At 37.6% G+C, this 27,436-nt stretch overlaps 1 protein-coding gene across 1 annotated transcript in view; it reads left to right on the forward strand.

Moving 5' to 3' along the window:
• The window catches only part of LOC149283183 (triple functional domain protein-like), a 136,618-nt gene that overhangs the window by 45,659 nt on the left and 63,523 nt on the right, over positions 1–27,436 (forward strand). The window contains exons 5-17 of the mRNA XM_089497907.1: positions 159–671; positions 2,106–2,228; positions 4,562–4,753; positions 6,070–6,201; positions 6,901–7,131; positions 11,866–11,988; positions 14,381–14,572; positions 18,001–18,170; positions 20,033–20,207; positions 21,779–21,974; positions 24,279–24,445; positions 25,017–25,136; positions 26,186–26,377. Of these exons, the coding sequence (XP_089354033.1) occupies positions 159–671; positions 2,106–2,228; positions 4,562–4,753; positions 6,070–6,201; positions 6,901–7,131; positions 11,866–11,988; positions 14,381–14,572; positions 18,001–18,170; positions 20,033–20,207; positions 21,779–21,974; positions 24,279–24,445; positions 25,017–25,136; positions 26,186–26,377 (2,526 nt within the window). The remainder of the gene's footprint in view (positions 1–158; positions 672–2,105; positions 2,229–4,561; positions 4,754–6,069; positions 6,202–6,900; positions 7,132–11,865; positions 11,989–14,380; positions 14,573–18,000; positions 18,171–20,032; positions 20,208–21,778; positions 21,975–24,278; positions 24,446–25,016; positions 25,137–26,185; positions 26,378–27,436) is intronic.

The raw sequence follows: 27,436 nt of genomic DNA on the forward strand, positions 1-27,436 counted from the left end.
CCCTTGAAACTACTGTCAACACTGGCTACTATATGATTTACATATGTACAAATAATACTTTTAGTTCTTCACAAAAATAGAATGTACTTAATGAACATTTGGTTAGTTCTCCGTCTTTTAACTTTTTTTTTTAATTTTTTTTTTTTTTTACCTTATAGACTAGTATGGTATCTTTAGAAGGCCTTACCAAAGTAGTTGACCCATCCCAGCTAACACCTGAATTTGAGGGTTGCTTGGAGTACAATCATGAAGAGTGGATAGAAATCAGAGTGGCATTTGAGGACTTCATTAGCAATGCAACTCATATGCTATCACGTTTGGAGGAGCTACAGGAGATGCTTGCAAATAAAGAGTTACCTCAGGATTTGGAGGGAGCCCGCAACATGATTGAAGAACACTCCCAAATGAAAAAGAGGGTCATTAAGGCTCCAATTGAAGATATTGACTTAGAAGGACAAAAACTCCTGCAAAGAATACAGAGTAGTGAAAGTTTTCCAAAAAAGAACTCTAGTTCTGGTAATGCTGACCTTCAGAATCTTCTTCCCAAAGTATCCACCATGCTGGATAGACTTCACTCAACCAGGCAACATCTTCATCAAATGTGGCATCTAAGGAAAGTTAAACTGGACCAGTGTTTTCAACTGAGGCTTTTTGAGCAGGATGCCGAGAAGGTAACCTTAAATGTTGTTCTCATTTGAGTGTTGTGGCTACTATTTACACGGTACATAGAGTATGACAAACTTTTTGGCAGACAGTTACACAGGAAGCAGTGCATAGGCAAAGGCATGGACACCACAGAGTCTGTGAGAAGTCTTTGGGAAAGCTATCTGAAATGGTTTGTTTTGTTATATCGGCCACAGACCCTGTTATTATTTACTTTTTATGTGTTGAATGCAATGAAAGTATGAGCCTAATTTTATAGTAGTTAGATTGTAGGTCATATTAGGTCATGGAGCTTTCTTTGTACCTAGGTTAGACAGGCTTTTCTTTACTTAGGGTTTGGGCTATAATGACGTTATTAAAGAAACTGCAACGGGTTTGGTTACTACCTGTAATGAATTTATATTTGTGGCTTAAACCCTGTCAGGTGCTGTCATTACTGTGGTACAGACTTGTTGTTTTGGCAGTAACTTATCTACAAAGCAGCAATTAGCTGTGTTTAGGGTAAGGCCTCTGATTCTGCACACATTAGCGATTAATAAGATCAGGATATTTTACAACACTGTTTGACTTAACTTAAATGAACTTTAATTCTTGTAATAATGAGCGGTGTAAGTGTTCAGATAAATACTTCTTAAATTAATGTGTTTATTTTAGGTTTACACAGTGTTTTAGGACGTTTGCTGTGTTTTGCAATATTATAAATCAGTGTATGTATCATTTGATGCCTTATCTATACATTTTAAAACAAGGTTTGGTAGTATATGTGTGTATGTATGTATGTTTATATAAATATGAATAAACCCAGGCTTTAAGCTTATATGAAAGCAGTATGACAACCACCAGTATTTGTATATAGGCACTTAGCTGATGACAGGAGATTAGGCAAATGTGTTCTTGCAAGGAGACTGCAATTTAAGTAAGCGTCCTGACATTATTGGAATGGACATAGTTAAGTGAATGAACATGCTTCACATTTCTGACTTCTTGTATGGCAGTTTGTGCAGGGGTTTTCTCTTAGCTGTAGTAAAGAAAAATCTGATTATTCTATTCATGGTAGGAGAGATGATGATGTTATAGCACCTTTAGTGTGTTTTTCTTCTGTCTTTACTATGTTTAGTGTTCTTTGATTATGACGTACACCCTGTGTTCGACTAAGCTTAAAGAGTGTCCAGGCACTACCATAGTTATCTAAGGACATATCCTTGTACTATAGAAAATATTTTTACTAAATTGTAATAGAAAACAGTAAATCTGAAGGCTAAAACCTGTTTTAACCCAACCCTCTGATTAAAAATTACACTTATTACTAACAAAAGTAATTTTAGATATGCATTTTGTTTGGTCAAGTATTTTGCAAGTTAGCACACCATTGCTGGTGGTAAAATCAGTAAATAATTCAATTTGCATGAATTATGGAATAATAGTGTCAACATTTATTACAGATGTTTGACTGGATTACACATAACAAAGGTCTCTTTCTGACAAGTTATACTGACATTGGGACCAGTCACAACCATGCGATGGAGCTTCAGACACAGCATGATCACTTTGCAATGAACTGTATGGTAAGTATGGGTACTTTACACACCCAGGAACTGGTCATTGTGCGAAAAGGAGGTCTGATTTGGGGAAGTAGGTCTAGCTTGTACGAGAGAAATTGATCTAGCCCCAAAATATTTTTTCATCAGGGCTAGGAGCAGGACCTCGGTAGGGACTAGAGCCGAATTCCTGCCACCATGAGATTATATGCTACTCTGGAGGTCAGGTGGTCCGTACTGATTCTCGGAGCCAGGGCTGGCCCAAGGCAAAATGCCGCCTGGGGCGAATTTTAAAATGCCGCCCCCCCCCCCTTATCTACCCTTCCTCTCCCGCTTCCTTCCGCCTCCCCCTTGTACTTACCTTTCAGCAGTCCTGCGGCGAGTCTCCCTGTTCGGTCTCGGTGCCGGCTTGTAATGCTGAGCGCCGGAAATCTTCCGGCACTCAGCATTACAAGCCGGCACCGAGACCGAACAAGGAGACTCGCCGCAGAGGAGAGAGCGAGGGGCGCCGAGCGGGTACTGACAGCTTGGTAAGCAAAAACCACTCGGCGCCCCTTTCTCTCTTTCGCTTTAAAAAAAAAAAAAAAAAAAAAAAAGGGCTTGGGGCGGCAAAGTGCCGCCCCTTCAAAAGTGCCGCCTGGAGCGGTTGCCCCACTTGGCTCCATTGTCGGACCGGCCCTGCTCGGAGCCTTTGGACTTCACCAAGATGATGCCCAGGAATTCCAATCAAATTGGACCTTGGAATATCCATTTCAGAACCCCTGCCTTTGATTAGTTTGCAGATAAAGTTTAGTAGAACAGCCAATCAGAAGTGTTCTCATGTAGTTACTCCAATGCAGTTTATTCCATTTACTTCAAGCTCAACCTGCAGGTCTGTAACCTTGCAGGAGTGTTAGCTGAGATAATGATAAGTAAAAACTTGGTTCACTAGTCAATACAAACCCGGAAGAGGGCGGTTATTTTAGTTGTAGCAACACTCTGAGTCCCTGATTATAAAATAATTAAGTTTGTGCTTAGATGTGCTTACAGTTATTAGACAGTATGTTCTACTTTACTTTTATTATTTTAACCATGCTGTGGGGTTAGTAAAAGCAAATTCTAGAGCAGTTTCTAAGCCATAATGGTGGCAGTTTTTTTTTTATTTAGAATGCAATGTCCTAAAAGTCCCTGTTGGTGAACTTGAATTATCAGGTGTCCCGATACTTTTGTCCATATAGTGGATCTGTGTCATCCATCAGAGAAAAATTAATGTTGTAAGCTCAGTAGCAAAAAAAAATAGTTGTATGTTCATATGTTGTATCTGTATTTAAGGCAATTTACCTAAACATACAGTCGTCTGTACTTTTTATGTAGTCGTGTAAAAAAAAAACAAAAAAAAACCTAGAATTAATTAAATTACATTTTCAACCTTAATTTACATATTAACCCGGAATAGGTATTTACATAACTAAGTCCCGGGAGTTGGCTTGCTCTGCTGGCCCTGTACCTTCCCATCTCCCATAAGGAGTACAAAACAGTTATTTGTTGGGGCCCAAGGTGAAGGTCAACTACCAGTGCAGATGTCACTTCTCCTAGATGCACATTTCAGTGATAATTAGCAGTGATATCAAAAGGGGTAGGGACATCTGTGCCAGCAGAAGATCAAGACTCCCAGCTCCCTGCTAAACCACTTTTTCATCAGTCGGGTACCTCCCCCATGGATGGTGATGGGTGACAGCATATTTTTTTTTTGCTAATAGTCATCTTAATCATTATATGGTAACTGTTTTTTTCTTTTTATAATCTTTATAGCACTATTCTAATGCACATAACATGCTTTTCTGCCTGAGCAGACAACATGTCCGCATGAGTAGGATGGATTGGTTTAGTCAATAGCCACCGACCCGGTGGCGTGGCATTCAGCTGTTTACCTCCTGAGAGACTGCTAAAACCACAGACCAGATGTTTTTATTTTGAATTAAATATGACATTTATTGTGTATAGCTGGCCAATATTCCACATATATCTTTTAAAAGTGCTGAATCTTGGAAAATATATTTTAATTTATTTTTGCATAGATACTGTTCTAGAGCTGTTCCGAGGTTGCTTGCTTTTTTTTTTGTGTGGAATTTGTAGGAAAATAAATTGCACATATGTTAACAGTATGTGACTAAACTAGATGAAAGCCACACAATCCCTGAATGTCCAAATGAAATTAGTTTTATAGATGTCATTATTTAATGCTTCTATTAAAAACAGCATATACCAAAACATCTAATGCAGTTGTGCAAAATATGCATTTCTCTTCCTTAGTAAACATTTACTCTAGGTTTGGTTATTTACTAAGGGCTCACAAAATTCTTTCATCCCTCTCCCTACAGAATGTGTATGTAAACATTAACCGTATCATGTCCGTGGCCAATAGGCTTGTGGAGTCTGGGCACTATGCCTCACAGCAGATTAAGCAGATTGCGAATCAGCTGGAACAAGAGTGGAAAGCTTTTGCAGCAGCCCTAGATGAACGCAGCACGTTACTTGAAATGTCTGCTGTCTTTCACCAAAAAGCTGAGCAGGTGAGTATTTATACCCTGTATGGCTGTCTCCAGCTATTTCCTTTTGTATGAGTTGAATGGCTCTGGAGGCATTATCAGGCTTAAGGTTTTCATAACTGCTGCTGCTCCCATCACTGAAAAAAATATAGTCTTCAACTGATGTTCTTCACGCTTCCCAAGAACAGCATAACTGACATCAAATGCATGTTGTGAAATTGTTTTTAGTCTGTGGTACAATACGATTTACCAATAGTGTCCTGTATTGAAATCAGGTTTGCTGCTTCTTGTGCTAGGTCTTCATAGGTTTTTCAGGTGACTTCAAATTATATTTTAGATATAGATTTTAGCATCTGTAGGTAGTTAACGCAAACTCCTCAAATGGGCTGATAGAAAATGTAGTTAACTGGAAACAGTTTTGGCAGTAAGATGGTAAAATACAATCAAATATGGATTGCTTGTTTTCTAGGCAGTTACTAAAGAAACAATAATCCACATTATTTTTTGTATTTTTAAGCTTGTGTATAGGGGACACCTCTCTAGGGCACACATTGCACAGGAGCACATAGCAGCTGTCCTTTGTGCCTGACTTATGATGGAAAGAGGACAAGCTTGTTGGAGTATAGTGAAGTCAAGAATAAAAAAGGGATGCTAGGATCTTTGGAGGCTACTGCAATGAGGGAAATACATGACGGTATTTGTAAGGGAGTTTTATCCAAGGGAAGACATGCCCAATGCATACTTTCTTGTTTAAAACACATTAATCAGTGGTTAAAAACAGATGGCGTAAATTGTCCCTAAAACCTTTCTTTTTGTTTTGTTACCGTATGTGGACTTGCAAGTAAAACAGTGGCACAAACCTCAGTGAGCTTTGCATAGCTAAATCAGTGATGTTTTAACAAATCTATGTGTGCATTAAGCATTGCCAACAGACATTCTGGTAGGAGACGCTCATTAAGGTTTGCCTTTGATAATGAATACCGAAGTTCAGATGATACCCTACTGGCAAACCTCTATTGATACAAATGCTTAAATATCCATTTGTGTGAAAACCATGCAAAAATTTGCAGAGGCTCAATTGTTCTTTCTGGACACATTAACTTGTTTGTTCAGTTTGAAATACATAATCAAGCATTTAAATCTAAACCAAAGGATTTTAGCATAAACTTCTGTGTATCCACAATATCCTGTTAATTATACCATACTTTTGGAGAGTGGGTAGGTGAAGTAGTCCAAGTTGGAATGTACTTCCCAAAGTAGTAGTAGCATGCTAGTAGTAGTGTTTGCTTGCGAACGTTGTCTGTACAAACAGTGATTTCTCATTTATTCCCCCCACCTAGTACATGAGCAATGTCGATTCGTGGTGCAAGGCTTGTGGTGAGGTAGAGCTTCCATCAGAACTGCAAGATTTAGAAGACGCCATTCACCATCACCAAGGCATATATGAGCATATCACTCTGGCTTACTCTGAGGTAGAACACCGATGCTTTATTTCTATGTTTAGAAACGTATTGGTTACTTTGTCTCAGATTGCTTGTTTCACATTGGGTTCATACATAGGAACTAATTCTCCATTAAAGAACTGTTCGAAGTATCGACATCTCTTACATCTTTGTTTTGAGGGAAAAAAACTCCAAAAAGTATGTCTAGTGAGATAAATCAAACTACACCGTACCTAATTATCTATAGGTTAACTTATCGCCTAATAGCGGATGGATTATAGACTGATCATCAGCATTTACCTCAGCCAGTTGGCCTTGACCAGAGGCTGAAAAACTGACCTCTGTTTGTCACAGCATGCAAAAAAGAGTAAAATAAAAAGATGGTATAGTGTACATACATGACTTATACATGAACACTCACATGTTGCTTTTAAAGAATAAATGCTGTCAGGGAATCTTCTTGCCAAAAAAAAACAAGAAAAAATAATCACAGAATACTGTTAAACTACTTACTATAAACCAATAAAAACTGCACACACAAACCGTAAAGCTGTAAAAAAAATTTAAAAAGCCCATGCAATCCTTTGATTTGCTGGAAAAGTCAATCAAGCTGCTTTTTTTGTTTTGCTGTTGGTAGTTATCCTCTGATTTACTTGAAATTTAGCATTTTATTTGAAGCTCCAATAGTTGTATTACACATGTTAATGTCTAAAATTCTTTCAACAACAGGTGAGTCAGGATGGGAAATCACTGCTAGACAAACTCCAGAGACCCTTGACTCCTGGTAGTTCTGACTCCCTGACAGCTTCTGCAAACTACTCTAAGGCTGTGCACCACGTTTTAGATGCCATCCATGAAGTGTTACACCACCAACGGCAGCTGGAAAATATCTGGCAGCACCGCAAGGTTCGCTTGCATCAGCGGCTTCAGCTATGTGTGTTCCAGCAAGATGTTCAACAGGTAAGGTATTGATGTACAACTATATCGTGTGTATCGATGGTACTGTAGACAAGTTCAAATTATGATTTTAATTCAGCGTAGTAGTTTGATGACATTGAAACCTCTTTAACCCCTTCGTGACAGGCTGATTTTACTTTTTGTACCCTTCGTGACAATGGCCGTTTTAACATTTCTGCGCTGCTCGTGTTTAGCTGTAATTTTCTTCTTTCCCGTTTACTGAACCCACACACATTAGATATTGTTTTTTTCAGGACAAGAAGGGCTTTTTTTTAGATGACATTGTTTTGATTGTATCATATTATTTACTATTAAAAAAAGTATAAAATATGGTGAAAAATTTAGAAAAAAATGACTGTTTCTAACTTTTAGTTGAAAAATCTTTTACTCATCTATAAAAGGTAATGAAAAAACCTGCTAAATAGATTCTACTATTCGTCCTGAGTTTAGAAATACCCAATGTTTTTATGTTTTTTTGCTTTTTTCTACACATTATGGGGCAATAAGTACAGGTAGCGTTTTGCTATTTCAAAGCCATTTTTTCCAAATCTGGTAATTCTTCCCCCCATGTGCCATTTCGGGTATCTTTGAAGCCGGCCAATGCATCAAGTCATATATTTTTGAAAACTAGACAGCCCAGGGTATTCCAAATGCTATTTTAACCCTTTCCAAGCACTAATTCTACCATCAGCCTTTGTCAAACTTTATGGTAGTAATTTTTTTTGCATTTGTTTTTTCACACACATTTTACTTCAGGTATGAATAAACAGGTTCTGGTATTTGTCACTATCATAAAACACCCCAATATGTGTTTAGCAACATCTCCTGAGTACAGCGATACCTCACATGAATGATTTTGCCTGCCTGTTTGGGGGCAAAAGGGCCACATTTGGGGCATGCGCATTTTCAATGTTGAACTTTGGCGTTTGGCGATCAACTGCCCATGTCCTATTTGGTACATCTTTGAGCCGGGCCATTTCAGTATGCCCAATAAAGCCATATATTTTTGAAAACCAGACACCCCAGGGAAACTAGTTTAAATGCTGGTATTTTAACTCTTTGCATGCACACATTTTACCACCAGAATTTTTTCAAAGTTTGCAGTAGTATTTTTTTGTGTGTATTTTTCCCCCACACACCTACTTTATGTATGAATTTACAGCTCCTGGTTTATGCCGCTGTCACACAACACCTCAATATGTGTTCAGCAACATCTCCTGAGTACAGTGATACCCCACATGCATGGGTTTGTCATTTTTTGGGGGAACTAAAAGGCCACATTTGGTACGTGTGCATTTTTGTAATTGGAAATTAGATGTGTGGCCATCCTTCCCCCCGTGTTGACCCCATCAAATCATACATTTTTTTAAAGTAGACACCCCATGGGCATTTAATATGCCAGTATTTTAACTCTTTCCATGCGAGAATTGTTTTAAGCTAATATGCTAATTTTAGGACTTGCTCACAAAAATACATATTTTATATATATATATATATATATATATATATATATATATATATATATATATATATATATATATATATATATTTTATTTTTGCCTTTTTAAAAAAAAAAAAAAAAACATGTAAATTTTTTTTCAACTTGAAGGTTCCCCTGATCATCAGTGGGAAATTATTTTTACATTTTACTGGTTTTTTTTTACTATTTTTTTCTAATTATTATTAATTTTATTTTTTTATTTATTTTTACTAATCACACTGTGATTAGGAAGCTGGGCTCCATTGACTTGCATGGTTCAATGCAGTACCTGTATTCAACCTGCAAGTGGAGCCAGAGTTCTCTAGAGGGTCTGGAGACCATCTAGCGAACTTTTTTGTCTTTATTGTTTTTTTTTCCCGGGCCGCCGCCATCTGGGTCACAGTCCATCCAGAGGTAAGTGTTTGGTGTCGCTGCCTCCAGATCGAGGCATTCCAGCGACACCATTTAAGTTTAGGAGGTTATCGTTGATCGCCTCCTAAACAATGTATGGCGGATGTTGACGCCCCGGGGAGGGGCCAGAGGTGGCCCCTTAGTGCCGATCGTGGCGTTGCTGAATGCCTCGAGGTCGAGGCATTACAGCAACGCCGTTTGGGTGCAGAAAGCGAAAGTAGATCGCTTTCTGCACCCGTTTAAAGACGTGTGCCGGTCCTGGCACGTCAATTGTCGTTAACGACTTGATTTTCCGTGACGTGCCTGGACCGGCAATTGTCATCAAGGGGTTACATTTGTGCCCATGGAAACAGAAAGCACCATCCTAGCTCATATACCTTTTTATACCGGAATTTATAGTGTTTTTATTTTCTTTCCCTTTGATCTATGTGCTTATTGACATCAACGCAAGTAGCTCTTTTCTGTTCTGCTATATTTGAGAGCAGCCATCTTTCTTCTGTACTGCAAGCTTTAAAATTGCTCTGAACATGGAAAAAATAAAAACGATTTACAGAGAAGCCTTGGAGCTGTAAACAGTCTCTAGTGATAAAAATCCATGCGCATTCTGTCACAACAATGTAGGAAGACCACCACAGCTTCCTATAGCATGAAAGAAAATATTTGGTGTCTATGCTGGGATATTTATGGAATATAAATCTGGATAACTAAAACATAGTGCTGAAATATGTATAATGAATATCACAACAAAATTACTTGTGTTCTGTTCCACTTCAAGGATTATCAATATTTAAATATAAAAAATAACTAATATTTTAACAAAGCACCACTTTTTTTATTTGAGACAATAAGCTGAACATTAAACTTTAGAATCTGAAGTACTAGAAATAAAGTAGGATCTTGCTGTATCTCCATACCTTACACAGGTAACATTACATTAAAATAAAAAGTCATGTTTATAGCGGCGTAGTTTATTATTTTGTGTGAGAAGCATGTCGGGCAACAACCAATTATTGAGCATGTGATATATAGTCCTTTAGGTGCGAACCTGTCATATCTCTTGAGTGACAGCCTCTTCAGGCACAGTTAAAATTATACTATAAAATTGCATGCAGCATGCAAAATCAATCTCAATTAAAAAGCTGCATACAGGCTTAATCCAATAACAAAAGCATGGCGCATACCCATTGTATGATGTATATCGCCCTGGGGAAATACATTGTTTGGGGACCTTGACTTAAAAGCACTCCGCTAAACAAGAAGCTCATAATAATGCCCGAGATGAGATGATGTGTGATCTCTTACCCAAAGACATGTGTTCACCCAGATTTAGAATGTATTTAAAAACGTGTATCTTATATCAATAGATGTATATGATTAGGTCACATTAACTATATTCTTGTCATCATCTTTATAATATTCATGTCTTTTAAATGTCATATACATGCCTTTTTTGGCTTGATTTTCATGTTTCATGTACCCAGCCTAGCAAATGATGAACAATAGATACATTTTATTGTTCTATTTGCATCAGATGATAAAGTATCATTCTGACAGGGATTTTATTAGGTATTGAATCACCAGGCGACAGGATGTATCTGTTGAAATCCCATCACCCCTTTTTTAATCCTCACTAAAGAGGCTGCACTGTTTTCTTTTAATTTTTAAAGCCTGTCGCTAATTTGGAATAATGTAAATCAAATATGTTGCGTACAATTTAAATTGATGCTTTTTATTTTTATAATGTTGCTAAATATTATTTTTGACTACTGTTCAGACCTGCCTTGTACTTTGAAACATTTAGAGTAACTGTAGCTTATGTTTTATTTTAAATGATTCCCAAAGAGAATAATTCATTTGTTGCAAACTGTTCAGTAGCAAAATAATTTATTTTGCCTTTTACCGCTCATTTCAAAAGACCTTGTCCTTATTTGAGTTCCATTTCAAGAAGATTCCCATTTTGGAAGTTTGTGACTCGTTTTTCTTTGTTAATAAGTGTTGCCTATAACTAAAGACCATATTTAAGCCACATATTGTTTTTTTTCTTGAAATTCAAAGAAATATCATGAAACAGCATTGATGCTGTGTTATTTCTAATCTCAATTACATTTACACTAGATCCATCTTTGAAATGGAATCTATGTTTAATTGTTCAGCTTAGCTGGATGTTTGTAAATGTATGTGGTGGTTTGGTCAATAAACTGTGCTGGTGGGCTATGGTAGATGGTTCTAGTTATATTTCTGTGATGTGTAGCCTCCAACATTGATCTGTAACTTTAATCCACATAGATTGGATTGGATTTTCAGTTACAGAACACCATTGTAATGTATTTTTGTCAACATCTTATTTTCATTCAAACGTACCAAAATCGTTATTAATATTGTCTATGCAGCCTCCTTTTTTTACTTTCTCCAGACATGTAAGCCAACATATGGTAATTATTTCGAATAATCACATTTTTTGGCCCTTTCATATCAGCTTCTCTGTTCTTTTCTAGTTCCTCATGAAATTCCTTTTCTGAAACAAACCGCAATATTTTTTCTGTTTTTTTGTGTCCCTCCTCCATTTCTGAATACTGTTTGACTACCCATCTTTCCTTTTTCATAGTGCTTTCAAGCTGAATGCTCACTACTTAATAATTCTGCTGTTTTGTGATGGCACATTAGAAATTATTAATTTTGTGTGGATTAGAAAGAAAAAGTATTTTGTTAGGTCAGAATAATGAAGACTGTCTCGAAGATGGGAATCCATCATCACAGGGGAATATAAAGCAAATGTATTCCAGAATCTGCAATAACAAAGTTACATGTTTTTGTTAGAATTAATATTTCTGTTTCTTTTATTTTAGGTGTTGGATTGGATAGAAAACCATGGTGAAGCCTTCCTAAGTAAGCACACCGGGGTTGGAAAGTCCTTGCATAGAGCTCGTGCTTTGCAGAAACGGCATGAAGACTTTGAAGAGGTTGCTCAGGTAAGGGATCATTTATCCTACACTACTAATTGGTTTGTCTGAGACCAACTCATTCACATAAAAATATTCCAGATTTATTGCTTCAAAAATCAGAGGATAAAAAGCTTAGTTCAGCAGCAGCTCCTACTACTAGGAGAGTTGTCATTGACTTAGAAATATCCATCCTCAGTGAGCTTCTATTGCAGGAAGAGCTGGCTCTGTATAATGTATAGTAAAATAAGTAAGGTTTGTTGAAAGCCACCTTGATGATTGAGCTATTTATTTTACAGGACCAGCTTGGTCCTTCTTGCAGGAGAAATTTACCAGGGATGGGCCTTCCTGATGAGTAGTAAAATCTGTGAGTTTAACTCCAATTTCCCTGAAGTCTCTCCTGGGAGACCAAAATGGTGTTGGGGATACAGGATAAATGATTTGAATGATTGCACTTGAGACAGAAAACCATGTTGCATGTAGATTTAAACGGTCTCTCAGTGTTGAAGTCGATCTTTGCGCCTTTAGTGTGTGTGCACCACGTTTTGTCTTTTGGCATGTTTGTATCATTCTTTCTTTGTGTACCAGTGTGCTTGATCGTCTAATTAATACATTGTGGTGAGAAGAATCTTTTCTTGTGGTATTAGACGCATTATGCAGTCATCTCCACTTTGGGAATGGGTGTCTTTCACTGTAAGTTACTCTCTACTGAGCCCATTGTATGCTTTCTTTGCTTATCAGAATCTGTTTCTCTGTCTGTATGCAGGCAGCTTCTCAATCCTTAACTTCCCTCTTGCAGTAGTTTCTTGCTGTTTGTGTAAGAATTCCATAGATAGAACGTCTATTAAAATAAAAAAAATAAAAAATTATATACTTAAATATTTTCCCATGGGACTTCCCTTTAAAACACTGCTGGAAAATGTGATATAATAATGCCTTTGTGCAAGTACCTATAATTTAAATACAGTTTTGACATAGAGACACTTAGCTGAGTCCTGGATTGCTTCAGGACTTTATTTTAATCATTTTAACTTACATAAAGTAAATTGGCCCAACTGTTGGAAATTCTGAAATCGTCGAGGAAATAATGTACGGTATTTGCTTTCCTGTGTTTTGTCCTCCAGAATGATATTTGAAATGATTAGTTTATACACAGTGCTCATATAAGTGTTTCTATCTTAATAGCAGTTTTTTTAAGGAAAGAAAATACATTCTTTAGATTTTATATGTTTGAACAATCATTTAGTATGAAGAAACTTTTTTTTAGTGAAAAATGTAACCAAGCAAACCAAAAAAAAATATTGGTTCCAGCACTATATGTAGGTAAGTGGACATCTGACATCAAACCTATTCCAAAACCATAGGCATTAATATGAAGTTGGCTTCCCCTGTAACAACCGCCAATCTCCTGAGACGGCTTTCCATTAAATTTTGGAATGTGGGAATTTGCACCCATTCAGCCAAGAGAGCATTTGTGAGGTCAGGCACTGATGTTGGACGAGAAGCCCTTACTTGCTGTTGATGTTTTAATTCAGCCCAAAGGTCTTCAGTGGGGTTAAGGTCAGGACCCTGTGCAGGCCACTCGAGTTCCCCAAACTCATCAAACCCATGTTTATATAGACCTTGCTTTGTGTGCAAAGTCTTGCTGTAACAGGAAAAGGCCTTCCGCAAACTGGTGCCACAAAGTAGGAAGCATACAACTGTCTAAAATGTCTTTGTATGCTGTAGCAGTAACATCACCCTTCACTGGAACTAACGGGCCTAGCCCAATCCCTGAAAAACAGACCATTGCACCTCCTTCACCAAACAGTAGGCACTGTGTATTAACAGTAGGCACTGTGTATTCCAGTAGGTAGCATTCTCCTGGCATCCATCAGACTTCCATGACTTCATGAAACATGATTCAACACCCCAGAAAGCTTTCCACTGCTCCAGATTCCAGTGAAGGTGTGCTTTACACCACACAATGCTTAGCAACCTCTGGCTTGTGTGCAGCTGATGGGCCGCAGAAACCCATTTCATGAATCTATGGAGATGACATGCATTTGTGCTAAATTTTATAGATCTGTTGGTTGTGGTTGAAACATCTAAACTCAATAATTAGAAGTGTCCACATACTTTAGGTCATATAGTGTATATATACCTGTATATTGTCCTGAGCACCCCTCTTACTAAAATTTCACGTTCAAGGGAGTCCTGATCAATGTAATAATACTCAAAAAATCAGGATGGCTTGGGATGTAATGGTGGCTGGGGGGGTTAGCAAAGAAAATGTTGTTAATTATATGTAATTATATACGTTATAATTTAACTTCTGTTTATCTAAAAGAAACTTAATATGTAAATTTGAGGATCACTTTTTGTTCCCTGTTTTGTTACATTTTTACTTGAGTGATTGAAACTTGTACATTTTTGTTCACAGAACACCTACACAAATGCTGACAAGCTGCTGGAAGCTGCCGAGCAGTTGGCCCAGACGGGAGAATGTGATCCAGAAGAAATATACCAAGCAGCTCATCAATTAGAGGACCGGATTCAGGATTTCGTCAGGCGTGTCGAGCAACGAAAGATTCTGTTGGACATGTCTGTATCGTTTCACTCACATGTTAAGGAGGTAGGCTTGAGTAAAAAATACTTGATAAACCCTTTCTTGCCATGTCGTGTTTCTACAATTTCAGTTTTTATTTTAGGATTATTGGAAAGTTAAGTGTTAATATTGAAAGGTGCTGTCCACCTATTCTACTGAGTTTCACCAATGCAGTATGGCAAACATTACTTAGGGATGTTGGATGCCTAAATTCGCATATTGTGACACAAAAGCAGGCACTGATGGGTTGTTGCCATAAGAAAATAAAATCCTTGCTGGATATGGACCTAACTGTAAAAACAGATTATGATTAGTTATGATGTTTAGTACTCTAGATAGACAGGGGTGCTAACAACTTTATGGTAAATGTCTTGTAAGAATACGCCAAGCTTCTGAATATATTTCCCCCTGACTACATGATAAGAATGGTTACCAAGTTGACCTTGCATATCTTTACTATGAAATATTGTTTAATATGAAGCACTTGTACTGCTGATCTGAAGTTAATTTTGCCCACATAGACTGCAAATGGCTATAAATACATGGACATCTCTAAAGATTTAGGTAGTGGTTGTACAGTAACCTTGGCTTCCTCAAACAAAGACAGCTATTTTTACACTTTAGTGACTATTTAAAGAGGAAGACATGGCATTTAACATGTATCTCTTAGCTCAAGTGGCCCGTTACGGATGAGAGACTATCTGGTGATTCCAGAAAAGCACTATTTAGTTCAAAGGCAAGAAACCTGAAAATCCTAAACCATATGAATGGGAAAAAATATTAATCTGGTTAGACAAGTCTTGCGTTTTGTTTACAGTTTATGAAGAATTTTGGTTTAGCTTAATAAAAAGTTAAAACTGATATCCTAAAATGTAGTTAAACAATGTAAACACCCCAAACTATTATAGTACATCCATAACAAATGTGTACTGTTACTGCTGGGATTTGAGCTGTGAGAATCCAGACCAATAAAAAAATCTTTACTATTAATGTCATGTTAAAGGCATGCAATGAAATGTGTATTTTCATAACAAGATGACAAATGACCATACAATTTCATATGCTTCTACTTAGTGGGGGATTTCTAAAAAAAAAATACTTCCATAGAACTTAATTGTAAGGTTATGATCACAACTTGCTTGCTGATGTTTCACACATCATATGCCTGTATAGTCCTTGCCAAGGACCACTTTTATAATACCTCTTATTGGGAAACGTTAAGACAGGCAAAATGCAGAAGTTTTCAAAATGTTCCCATTTAACTTTTTTGCTTTGGAAATATTATCCCCGGTTTCCCCCATATATGATATAAAGTTGAAGCATGACATGAGTTGTCAATTGAAATACGACCTAAATGTTAATAGAAAAGAAACCGTAAATGCGCCACTGCTATTAGTAATTATTTTCATACTAGATATGTGTTCAAATGGTTTGTTTAGTACTGTATTAGAGATAGACAAAACAACATGTTAACATGCTGTTCTGCGATTACCAGCATGCTGGGCTGTTTTTGTTAGTGTGTCACTTCCCTTTTAATAAAATAATAAGTAAGCATAATCGCGGACAGCAGTTCCGAAGTTCTATGAGTTTATCTCAGTGACTGACATCATATACTACTATTGACCACCTTTGGGTATATAAGCAAGATTTATATATATTTTTTGCATGTGTCGCCGGGTAATAGTGACATCTAACAATAAAAATCTATTCTTTTTTTCTACTTCTCTCTATGATGATTGGCTTGATCCCATTCTTCCTGTCATATTTTATTGTATAATTATTGTGGATCAGCAATTACTAAGAACTTTAATGAATAAATCTGAGATTTACATAGGTGATGTCCACAAAAATAGTGTTACCGACATGTTTCTGTAGCTGGATTCCTCTTTAATTACGCGCATACCTTTTTTCCACTAGTACATGGCAGTGAATGAGATCTCAGTTCTTTTTTAGGTACGGTAAATGCTAATTTCAGTACGTTCCCAACCAAGCCTACAGGATGAGCAATGCATACTGCTCAGAGTTAAATTTGCTAAGCTTCCTGTGTACCGGCGCAGAAAGCGTTAAGTCATTGACTGATCTACTGATGTTTACAAATGTGTCTCATCCTGCAGAAAAATACCCCCCTCTTTCCTTTTTTATATGTTTTTTCCTGTAAGCATTGCCGACCTGGGTAAGCCTGCTAGAATCCCTGCTTGAAGTGCTTCCTGCTTAAAATTAGGATGTTCCCTGGTTTTCAGTGGTTGCATCTGAATATAAGACTATACCAATGCATTATATTATTAAGTCTTAAGATTAGGGCTGTCAACAAAAATGGAGATTTTTTTTAAAGGAATAGTTTACTGTCCCATGGAGCTATTCTAAATAAAAATGCATATTGAAATACTTTTGTACTTTAGTGCACATTATTGATTTTTTTTATTAATACAAATGTACTTACCTAAAACAGAAGCTGCAGCTCTATGGCTGCAGTTCCAGCTTTTTCTGTGGTCCAGGTATTTTCAATAATTATTGGCTGCTTGAAGCACTCCTGTTGAAAACAGTGGCAGTGCTTTGAGCTCATGTCCTCAAACAAGCGCTCGAGATGACTTGTGTTAACCATATTACGTGCCAAGAGATGTATTAAGCTGAATACATTTTCTGCATAGTAAATAGCTTGAGACATAGCGACACATTTTATATGGGGGATTCTTCAAAGGGAACCATGCAAATGTAAAGGGCACTGGAGTGTCTCTTTGAGGCTGGTGTACAATAAACAAGAACTTTTTTCTTTTTTCAGACTTCAATGTCAAGACGCTTTATGTTCATCTTGTAAAGGTCCTGTTTATGTTTCCTTTTTAGTCTTAGGAAATTAATAATTTTGAGCTGTCGCTAGATTCTCTTGTATAACACAGAACAGTTGTGTTACAAGTGTTCTGGAGTACTTGAGCTATTTACTGATGAGTGATATAAATAAAGACATGAACAATTCATACAAACATTTTATAGGATGGTAACGAAAACTCCTCGCTCGCAGTGGGTGTGCGCAGTTTGGAAGGTTTTATATACCTATGTGTCATTGTGACCGTCAGCCGTAAGGCTTTAACAGTCACTGAGATAGCTCCTGACTCCCTTCCTTCCTTCCTCTTTTTTTTTTTCATCCCTCTGGAGTATGAGCCACAGTTTCCCCTTACAATGAGCTCTTCCCAGAGTAGCTGTCCGATGCTACACCATCTCTTCTTCGGGTTACGTGCTTGTGCTCTTAAAAATGTAATTCAGTTTAGGAGAACCAAAGAAGATATGAGCAGTCCTTTGGAGTCCTGTAAATGGTGGCAGCCACTTCATTAATATGCTGCTTCACACGGATACAGCGCAGTCTGTTCTCTAAGGTTAAAGTACAGCAGGAAATTCAGCGGATCTTTTTGTTCGTGCTTTGTCGTACATCCTACTTCATTCGCTTTACTTCCTATCTTTAGTTGTGGACATGGCTGGAGGACCTGCAGAAGGAGCTGCTGGATGATGTCTATGCAGAATCTGTGGAAGCTGTCCAGGACTTAATCAAGCGCTTTGGACAACAGCAGCAGACAACACTGCAGTTTACAGTCAATGTCATCAAAGAAGGAGAGGATCTGATCCAGCAGCTAAGGTAAGGAGTACCCCAATATTATTCCGTAATTAGCAATACTTTACGTTCTAAAAATAAAAAAAATACTATTAAATTAAAACTGAGGTTGTGTGTTCACAACTTTGTTCTGAGTGTAGAGTAAATCCCTGTTTCTGTATGTGAACATCTGTTATTTTAGGACATCAGTGTTTTCACTTGGAATACTTTTTGTGATAACACTGATAGCAAAGGAATTGTGTGTTTGCTGCATCAGCAGTTTGTGTCCATACACAACGCATTATTTCAATGGCTGGCAGCAGAAGTGGCCAACAAAATTGAGCTTTTGGCTGGCATTTTACACCTCATGAAATGTACGTGTATGTATATGTGTGGATGATATATACATACATACACATTTCTTAATAAAAATCCCAGGAAGGGACGGAAAGACTGTTTATATGTACTACTGTACGTTGGATTAAATTTGCGATTTGTTTTTATGGTAGTCTCAGTGTGCTCATCCTTATTTAACTATTTTTTTTGCTGGCTTGTGGATGCACTCAGGCACTCGTCCCTTCAGAATGCGGTGTGCAAGGTTTCTATGTTTTGAAATCCTGTACATGGGAGTTATGCTAGAATAGTGCGCTATTTTATATACCTTCTCGTTTGTGGTAAAAATCCACTTTTATAATAGTATTAGTGAAGATAAAAATGTAAGGTTTTTATTTTAGGAGATTGTTAGAAAAGTTGTGAAAAAGATGTAAAATGCTAAAAGTTGAAGGCTCACTGGCCACCCAAACGTAGCCATTTAGAAGTATGTCGTTTTGCAGTATATGCGTAGGCCTTTTGAGTTCTCGTTATCCATCAGCGTTTGTGAAACATGGGTGTTCTATAGTGTAAAACTTTCCTATAACGTACAATAGAACCGCAATAGACATAGGCTGGTATAGTACGGCACTGGTTGGAAACCAATAGACCATTACTGTGGTTTGTTTGTTTATGTCCCCATTTTTGTATTGAATGCTTGTCAACGTGACACATACTACTCTGAAGTCTTCTGAATCAAACTGGTTCATCAAACAGATCATAAACTGTTGCATGGAGCATGATCATATACTTCTGCCTATATACATTTTGGTGACACTGTTCATATATTAATCATATTTATATGCCTTGCTTACCACACGTAAGTCTCTTCAAGAAGGGATTCTTGAATTACCTAAATGTTAATATTCACAATGCTACTTTACTTGTCTATAAACCTGACTTATGGATCTGAATCACAAGAGATAGATATATTACGCAATAAGCAGCAAAACATTCAGGAGGCAATACATAAATCGATTAGTCATTTAATACATATATTGTAAAGAAAAACTCTTCTCCACAAGCTTGTGGTCTGACTCTCTATATAAAAAATGTATGCATTGTGTTGGCTAGACCACTAGAACATATAGTATATAACAGTATATTAACTTGGCGCATGCAGTTCATATATTCCATGTTTATAACCTTACACCTGATTTGAATACAACATTTAGAAAAATCTGGATAAATAGACAGAAGAGTCAAATATTTCTTACCCGCATGTTTCTATTACACAGTAGAACTATTTTTTTTTCTTTCATTCTGTGAAATGTACTTGGTACATAATTTAATTGAGTAGAAAATAACTAAAAATGTGTAAAGGAGAATAACCTGAAATTAAATTGCTTGGCTATCAGTGCCCATTGATTGCTCTGTGCACCAACCTTATGATGTTTTGGTCTTTCATTTACGTCCCCTTTGTGTGCCTGAACAAATAAGCTCAATCAGAACTTAAATAAAAGAGTAAAATATTTAATGCATGGGTTCTTCCTTCTTTCTCAATCTTGTTTATGTTGTGCCCTTTTCCCCTCATCTAGAGATTCTGCCATATCCAGCAACAAGACTCCCCACAACAGCTCAATCAATCATATTGAGACTGTCCTACAGCAGCTGGATGAGGCCCAGTCTCAGATGGAGGAATTGTTCCAAGAACGGAAGATAAAGCTGGAACTCTTCCTGCAGCTGCGCATCTTTGAAAGAGATGCTATTGATGTGAGTTGTGTGCTTCCTATTTGTGATTTAGTGAATGTACGAAAAAGTAGGAGCTATTTATAAGTTTGATATTTTTTTTACCGTATTTTTTCTGTTTTCATTGACATTTTTATATTTTAGTAATGTGCTACCAACGCTTTCATGCCTTTATCTTGTATTTCTTTCCGTGTTCCCTAAAACTCCTTTCATCCTTTTTGCAGCCCAGCCATCTTACCATCCATTACCCTGTTTTCTGCTGCTCTTTTCATCCCCTAGTCTATTTTGCATACCCCTTGGGTTCTATTGTTCATTATTTTTCTGATACCGTCAAACAGTTTATCTTTATACTACTTTGTTAATATCTGTTCACCTCTGCCCATGTTCATTTTTCTCACAATGGCATACCCTCATTCTACCATGAGCATATCTCTGTCCCTCTTGTTCATTACCCTCCATCACCTAAGTCCCAAAACCCTGTCCCAACTTGTCATTTCACTTCCTGCCATGGAGATCGCTGTAATGCAAACATTGACGTCATTGTTCAATTGCTCCTTGATGCTGGCCTGAGAATTTCCATACCATGCCTCGGAGTTATGATCTATATTTTAAAAGCTTATAGTGTGTTTGTTGGCCAGCCCGTGACCCACCAGATGCCAAATCGCCCTCTAGGCTCCCTGGACCCCTTGCATCTGTCTACAGGTGCCTAGTAGATAACGCGGCACCCTGCATTTTTATTTCAGCGATTCATTATCCAGCTTCCTGTCTGTCATACTGAGCTTTCTACTTCCTGTCTTTTCATTTTGTGCACCGCACTGTTGCCATTCCTGGATTGCCATTTTTTGTACTGCATATCAAGTGATTCATTTTACTAAACGCTGTAATGTGTTTTTGACGTTGGTAGGAGTATGCAGTTAGAAACAATCATGTAAGATAACAGTCTCCATGTTGGACACCTTGCATTGATTAGTTGAGTGGACTGCACCATATGTGATGGTTTAACTCTACCTAATCATATTTTTATAATGTCTATCAGGAAGTCTAGAGTTAGATTATCAAGCCATAGTTGTTTCCCAGAAACATATAATTTGCCCTATTAGTCAACAGGTGCAACAATCTCTGAGTTATAAGGAGCACTCTAGTCTTATTTTCATGTTAACTGCATATTGAAGTTCATTTACATAGACGGTGCATTTTACTGCATACAAATTGGTGCAATCATGTTTTGGTTACTGAAGTTAGGAAATCACGATTCTCCTCCAGCTGTGTCTGCTGAAAGCAAGGGGCAGCATAGCCCAGTTTGCTTATTAATCTGTAGAACTCGGCTTTTAAGTTAATTGCATCAGCATTTTACTTGTATACTATCTGAACACTCTTCAGTTAGCAAGCATATATGCCAGGGGCGTCCAATTTTTTTCTGCAGTGGACAACTTCATCAAAAAATGTATGTGTCGGCCGCATTTAATTGTTATTTAGAGAAAATATGGCCCAACCTGCCCCAAATTCACAGCAATATAGAGTATTAATATGTGTAGAACAACATTTGTAAAATAAAAAAAAATATATATCATTTTTTTTCCGCCTCATTTCGGTAGATCATCTCAGACTTGGAGTCTTGGAATGATGAGCTCTCGCAACAAATGAACGACTTTGACACAGAGGATCTTACACTTGCGGAACAGAGGCTGCAGCACCATGCTGACAAAGCCCTCACTATGAACAACTTGACCTTTGACGTCATTCATCAAGGACAAGAGCTGCTGCAGTATGTCAACGAAGTCCAAACCTCAGGTATATAGGACATATTTAAACTATGATTGTAACAAGTCACTGATTGCTGCTAGTGCAAGAATACTTCCAAACAAGGCTAACCATTTGGAGTTTATTTCCTTAATTATGATGAAACCTTGCATCTTGGATGGCCATTCTCAATATTTTTTTTCCTGCCACAAAAGCCAAGAAAGTCCTACATAAAAGAGGAGAAGAAGCTCGATGAAGTTGATCCTTCACACTTTATACTTTAGTTGATTCAGTGAAATGGTTAATTACATTGCGCATTATAAACACAATTGAATGTTGCATTATGATCGATGGTTGCTGGAGAGATTAATGTGTACTTATTTCATAGTTTTGTGTATTTTTTTTCCCCATGGACAAAAACTTTTTATTCACCTGCCATTTGACATAATCATGGTAAATGATGGATTAACATCCCTCGAGCATACAGTAATTAGGTACTGGGCCATTTAATGTGATAATTATCCATTGCTGTTAGCATCTTTTGTGGATACTAATGCAAATCTCAGTGGACATTATTCAATAATAGGAAAATGCTAAATATATGGGTCATTAGAAAATGGGTCAGTAAGTGATTGCCTGAACCATTTTCTTGCCTTGCAGTGACAGCATGTTCAGTAGGAATGTACAGTCATGGCCAAAAGTTTTGAGAATGACACAAATATTAATTTTCACAAAGTCTGCAGCCTCAGTTTAGATGATGGCAATTTGCATATACTCCTGAATGTTATGGAGAGTGATCAGATGAATTGCAATCAATTGCAAAGTCCCTCTTTCCCATGAAAATGAACTTAATCCCAAGAAAACACTTTCACCACATTTCATCCCTGCCCCAAAAGGACCAGCTGACGTCATGTCAGTGCTTCTATCGTTAACACAGGTGAGAGTGTTGACATGGACAAAGCTGGAGATCGCTCTGTTATGCTGATTGAGTTAGAATAGCCGACTGGAAGATTTAAAAGTGATAACTAAGTGGCTCGGGGAACAAAACATTGAAATGTTGGGTCCATGGCCAGGAAACTCCCCAGACCTTCACCCGCCTCGTGAGAATTGACCACAAATTCTCAACGGGGTTGACAAACAAAAACCCACAAATTCTGACAAACTCCAAGCAAGGGAGAAGCTAAGCTGCAAGGGGGAAAATCAGATAAGGGGTATTCTGCGGAATCACCATTTGCATTATGTTAAATTGGGTAAAAAAAATAAGTTTGAAAAATGCTAAGGCTGTATGTTTTCACATGCCTGGTTTAAAGAACAGACAAAATGTACATGACACTTAACAAATGTAACCGCTTTTTAACTGATTTTTTTTATGGGAATTAATCTGCTATTAAATGCATTAATGTGCATATGATGGCCGAAATATCCCTACAGACACCAGACAGGCTTGTTTTTCCCTCAGAAATCTCATGGTGCTGCCGCAACCACAAGGGATTCTGGGTAGGCGCATGCAAATAAGGTCAATAGTTATCACCTTTTGCCTCTATATCCACTTTATACATGGATCCCTTAAAAGTGGATATAGAGGCAAAAGGTGATAACTATTGACCTTATTTGCATGCGCCTACCCAGAATCTCTCTCCATCTATATGGCTCTGTTGCATTTAAATCTGTCAGATATACCAAATAATACATTACATCTGACCATCCATGTCTCCATTGCGACTAAAGTATTGATAGCCACACACTTGGCACACGATTTTGTTCCCACGTTTTTGGACACTGTTTTCTTTTTAAGAGGCAGTGAAGCCTGGACTTTGCTGGAGGAGGATTGGGAGCCTTCTGGCCCCTTCCTCTCTCTACAAACCCAGCAAGGAGTCTCACTCTTCGGGGTGAGACTCAAGATCCGACCCTCCCATGGGGGGGGTTGGAATTTGTCCGAGTTCTCCGTGAGGGAACTCGGAATCGTAGTCTGGCTTCTGTTGCCTTGTGCACAGAATGCGGCACCAAATGGAGCACGCACCTCGGGCTTCCAATAAAATAAAAATAAAAAAATTGATAGCCAGAAAAAAAAAAAATAGCCAGAAAATTGGAAGGTCAAAGCCCCCATAGGTTGCTAAATCAAGTTATATTTCAGTGTATAATGGAAAGGTATTTTTTTGGTCTTGTGCTGATTTGATACAATATTTTAATATTTGAAAATAAGTGGATTAACATCCTAGTGACTGCACTTTAAATTCAGTGTATATGTATATATATAACACCAGGAATTTCCAAATCTGGAAGCTGATCTACATGCTTCTGTGAATGTTATAGTTTATTTTACAAAGTGTGCGTACACTTTCATTCTGCACGCAGGAGTCGAGCTGCTTTGTGATAGAGATGTAGATATGGCGACACGGGTACAAGACTTGCTGGAGTTTCTGCATGAGAAACAACAAGAGCTGGATCTGGCTGCTGAACAGCATCGTAAACACTTAGAACAGTGTGTACAGTTGCGCCACCTGCAGGCGGAAGTGAAACAGGTGATCAGCTATAATACATGCATATAAATCAGTTATTTCCCTGCCTAGCAAATGCAAGTTTTTGAAGCTGTTTTTGTATTACATGGTTGCAATACTGTCTGCTACTTGTATGTAATTGATGTGTGCTAACTGACTAAAACATTTGTATTTTTCGTGTAATCTGTAGATTAAGTTGCGTTCTGTGATACAATATATGGTTAGTGTTGTCGAAAAAGTAGAGATGATTTTTCTTTAGAGCAAAGCAATATGAACGTTATTTAGTCTGTGTATTTTTAGCAGCACGTTTCTTATAGCAATTGTTATCTGTAGTGACTGTCTGTTATACGGTACATGTTAGCATAAAGTGGGTACTCTTCACTGTGTTTGGCTGTATGCTTGAAACAGGGACGTGAACTTGAAACTTGATACTTATTTGTGCTTGCAGCTATATTCTAGTTACAGTGAAGCAAGCTGAGAACCTCCTTTCACTTAATTCATTTGATGTACACAAGCTATCTGCCTCCCTTTCCTTGTGTGATTTGTGGTGTAGACTTTCCATCAGCTTTAATCATGACTGTCTATCCATTTCAAGGTTCTGGGATGGATCCGCAATGGGGAGTCTATGCTCAACGCTGGGCTTATCACAGCTAGTTCTCTTCAAGAGGCAGAACAGCTTCAGCGGGAACACGAGCAGTTCCAGCATGCTATAGAGGTAAGTACCACAGTCGTACTTTGAATTCCAATGTTCATTCATATATAATAAATATATACACAATATGTGTAGCTAAAGAGAGTGGCCATGTTAAATTGTTGTCCTTTTTATAGTATGGGGTAGGGAAGGAGCCTTAGTTAATATGCTACTCCTGCTGTGTTATCAAAAATACCAGCTTTCACAAGGGATAACATTATCTTTGTTTTTAACCGAAATGTCTAAAACATTTAAAACATGAGATATAGTTGGTTTTAAGAATTTAATTATGAGAAAAGTTATAGTTCTCTAATGCTGTGTTGATTTCTGCACATATGAGTTCCTAAAGGTAAAACAGAAGGGCACACCAAAAAATGCAAATATCTGGTAAAATACATATGCTTATGTGTTCTTAAGTAGGATGTTACACAAGGTTTTAGAGCAGATAAGTAATCTTGTACTAAAGTATATTGCTGTAGTAAAGGGCTTTAAGATCTTTGTGTCCTTTGAATGCATCCCCTGTAAAGAAGAATGCGTGTTAAAGTATTCTGTGTGTACCATTGTATGCCTTCCAACGGCACCTGTCCTGCTCCTCGTGGTCTTCTCCTGTAGTGATTGACTACAGTGGCCTCAAAGGGCTACTGAACAACACCCCCCCCCCCCCCGCGCTCTGCATTAACAGGACCAGTGCTGGAGCTCACTGGCCGTATGGAAGTCATGGGTAGGGAGATGTGTTTTCGGCCCAAGACAGAGCAACTTGGACAAATGCATATGGGGGGGATTCTGAGGAACCGGTATCATTTGCATTAAAGTGCATATGAAAACTGTACTGTCCCTTTTGAATTTAACACTTGTGAATTGAACACATTTGTTCTCCTGTGAAATTTTTAAATTCAAGTTAAAATCAAGGTCAAGCCTTGGAAGGAGAGAAAATCTTGACAAAGTTCTGCACTACTGCAGAAAATTGTTTTTCTTTGTTAAATGTTACATAGTGTTTACCGAAATAATTACTAAACAGAGGGTACATTTGTATTCCGTTACTCATCTTTGTTACAATGCTTTCCCTTTCACAGAAAACTCATCAAAGTGCCCTCCAAGTCCAGCAGAAGGCTGAAGCCATGCTACAGGCCAACCATTATGATATGGATATGATCCGTGACTGTGCAGAAAAAGTAGCCTCTCACTGGCAACAGTTGATGCTAAAAATGGAAGACCGTCTAAAGCTTGTAAATGCGTCTGTAGCCTTTTATAAAACTTCAGAGCAGGTACTTGAATGCGGTGCATAGTACATAGAAAATTTGTGTGTTTGTTACGGGAAATGTTTGAAAGGTACTCAACATAATGTTTTAATAATTTACAGGCGTCCTAAGCCAACACAGAATGCAGGCCTTCTCACTTGATTGTTTTGGAGTTGTGTTTATAACAATGGGGTACGCTTTGCAGTTTAGCATTAGTGAATGGATTGTCTCCATTTGTTTTTCCTTTATCTATCGCGTAGATCGCTGCCAACATTCTTTGCTATCATCTCACGTTATCTCTGTAATAAGACAGACTTGGGTAACTGAGTAAAGCAGTATGTTGTTGCATTGTTTTCAAATGGAAGAGCCTATTAACGTTTTTTAGCGGCTTTTTAAAGCTAAATTAACAGCAAGACACCTGCTTACCTTGAAAGTAATATACACCGTTGAATATAATCAGTTGATGACCAGTGTTGTGCCCTAGGGTCAAATTTACCTTATGTCATTGAGCCAACTCTACTGGCATTATACTGCGATAGTTGCAAATGTCTGGTAAACAACCTGTGGTCTACTGCTCTGTTGTTTCCAGTAGCATGGATACCTTTTTTGTTTTGCACCCTCAGATGTGAAGGAAATTTCCAGTACATTTAAGTTTTACAATGAATATAAACAAAAGTCAGGGTCAGACTCTTAGTAAGGATGGAATATATTTGTCCCGACCCATATGGTCATACTGCATATAATATTTTGAATTTACCGTTTAAATGTGCACAGAATGCTTCTCTTTGAAATATGGCTTAAAATGTCTTGTGTTCTGTAAAAAAAAAAAAAAAAAGCAATTACTGATTTAATATGTTCAACAGGCCATGGTGCCATTGGCACAGATGGCTTCTGGCAGCTTGGGGAAACATTGGTAGTATGAGGTTGGAAATAACCATTTTCTAGCGGTTCAGGGAATAATGCAATGCATATAGGAAAATCGATACTTTACTTTGCACAAGCTTAGTTGTCAGTAGTCTGCATGTCTACACATTCTCTCTTGCTTCTCTATGTACATTGGTTTTAATTTGATTGTTGCTTTTCATT

Source organism: Sceloporus occidentalis, unplaced genomic scaffold (genome assembly GCF_023333645.1).
Source record: "Sceloporus occidentalis isolate IW3139 unplaced genomic scaffold, rSceOcc1.0.p SCAF_110, whole genome shotgun sequence".
Classification (NCBI taxonomy): Eukaryota; Metazoa; Chordata; class Lepidosauria; order Squamata; family Phrynosomatidae; genus Sceloporus; species Sceloporus occidentalis.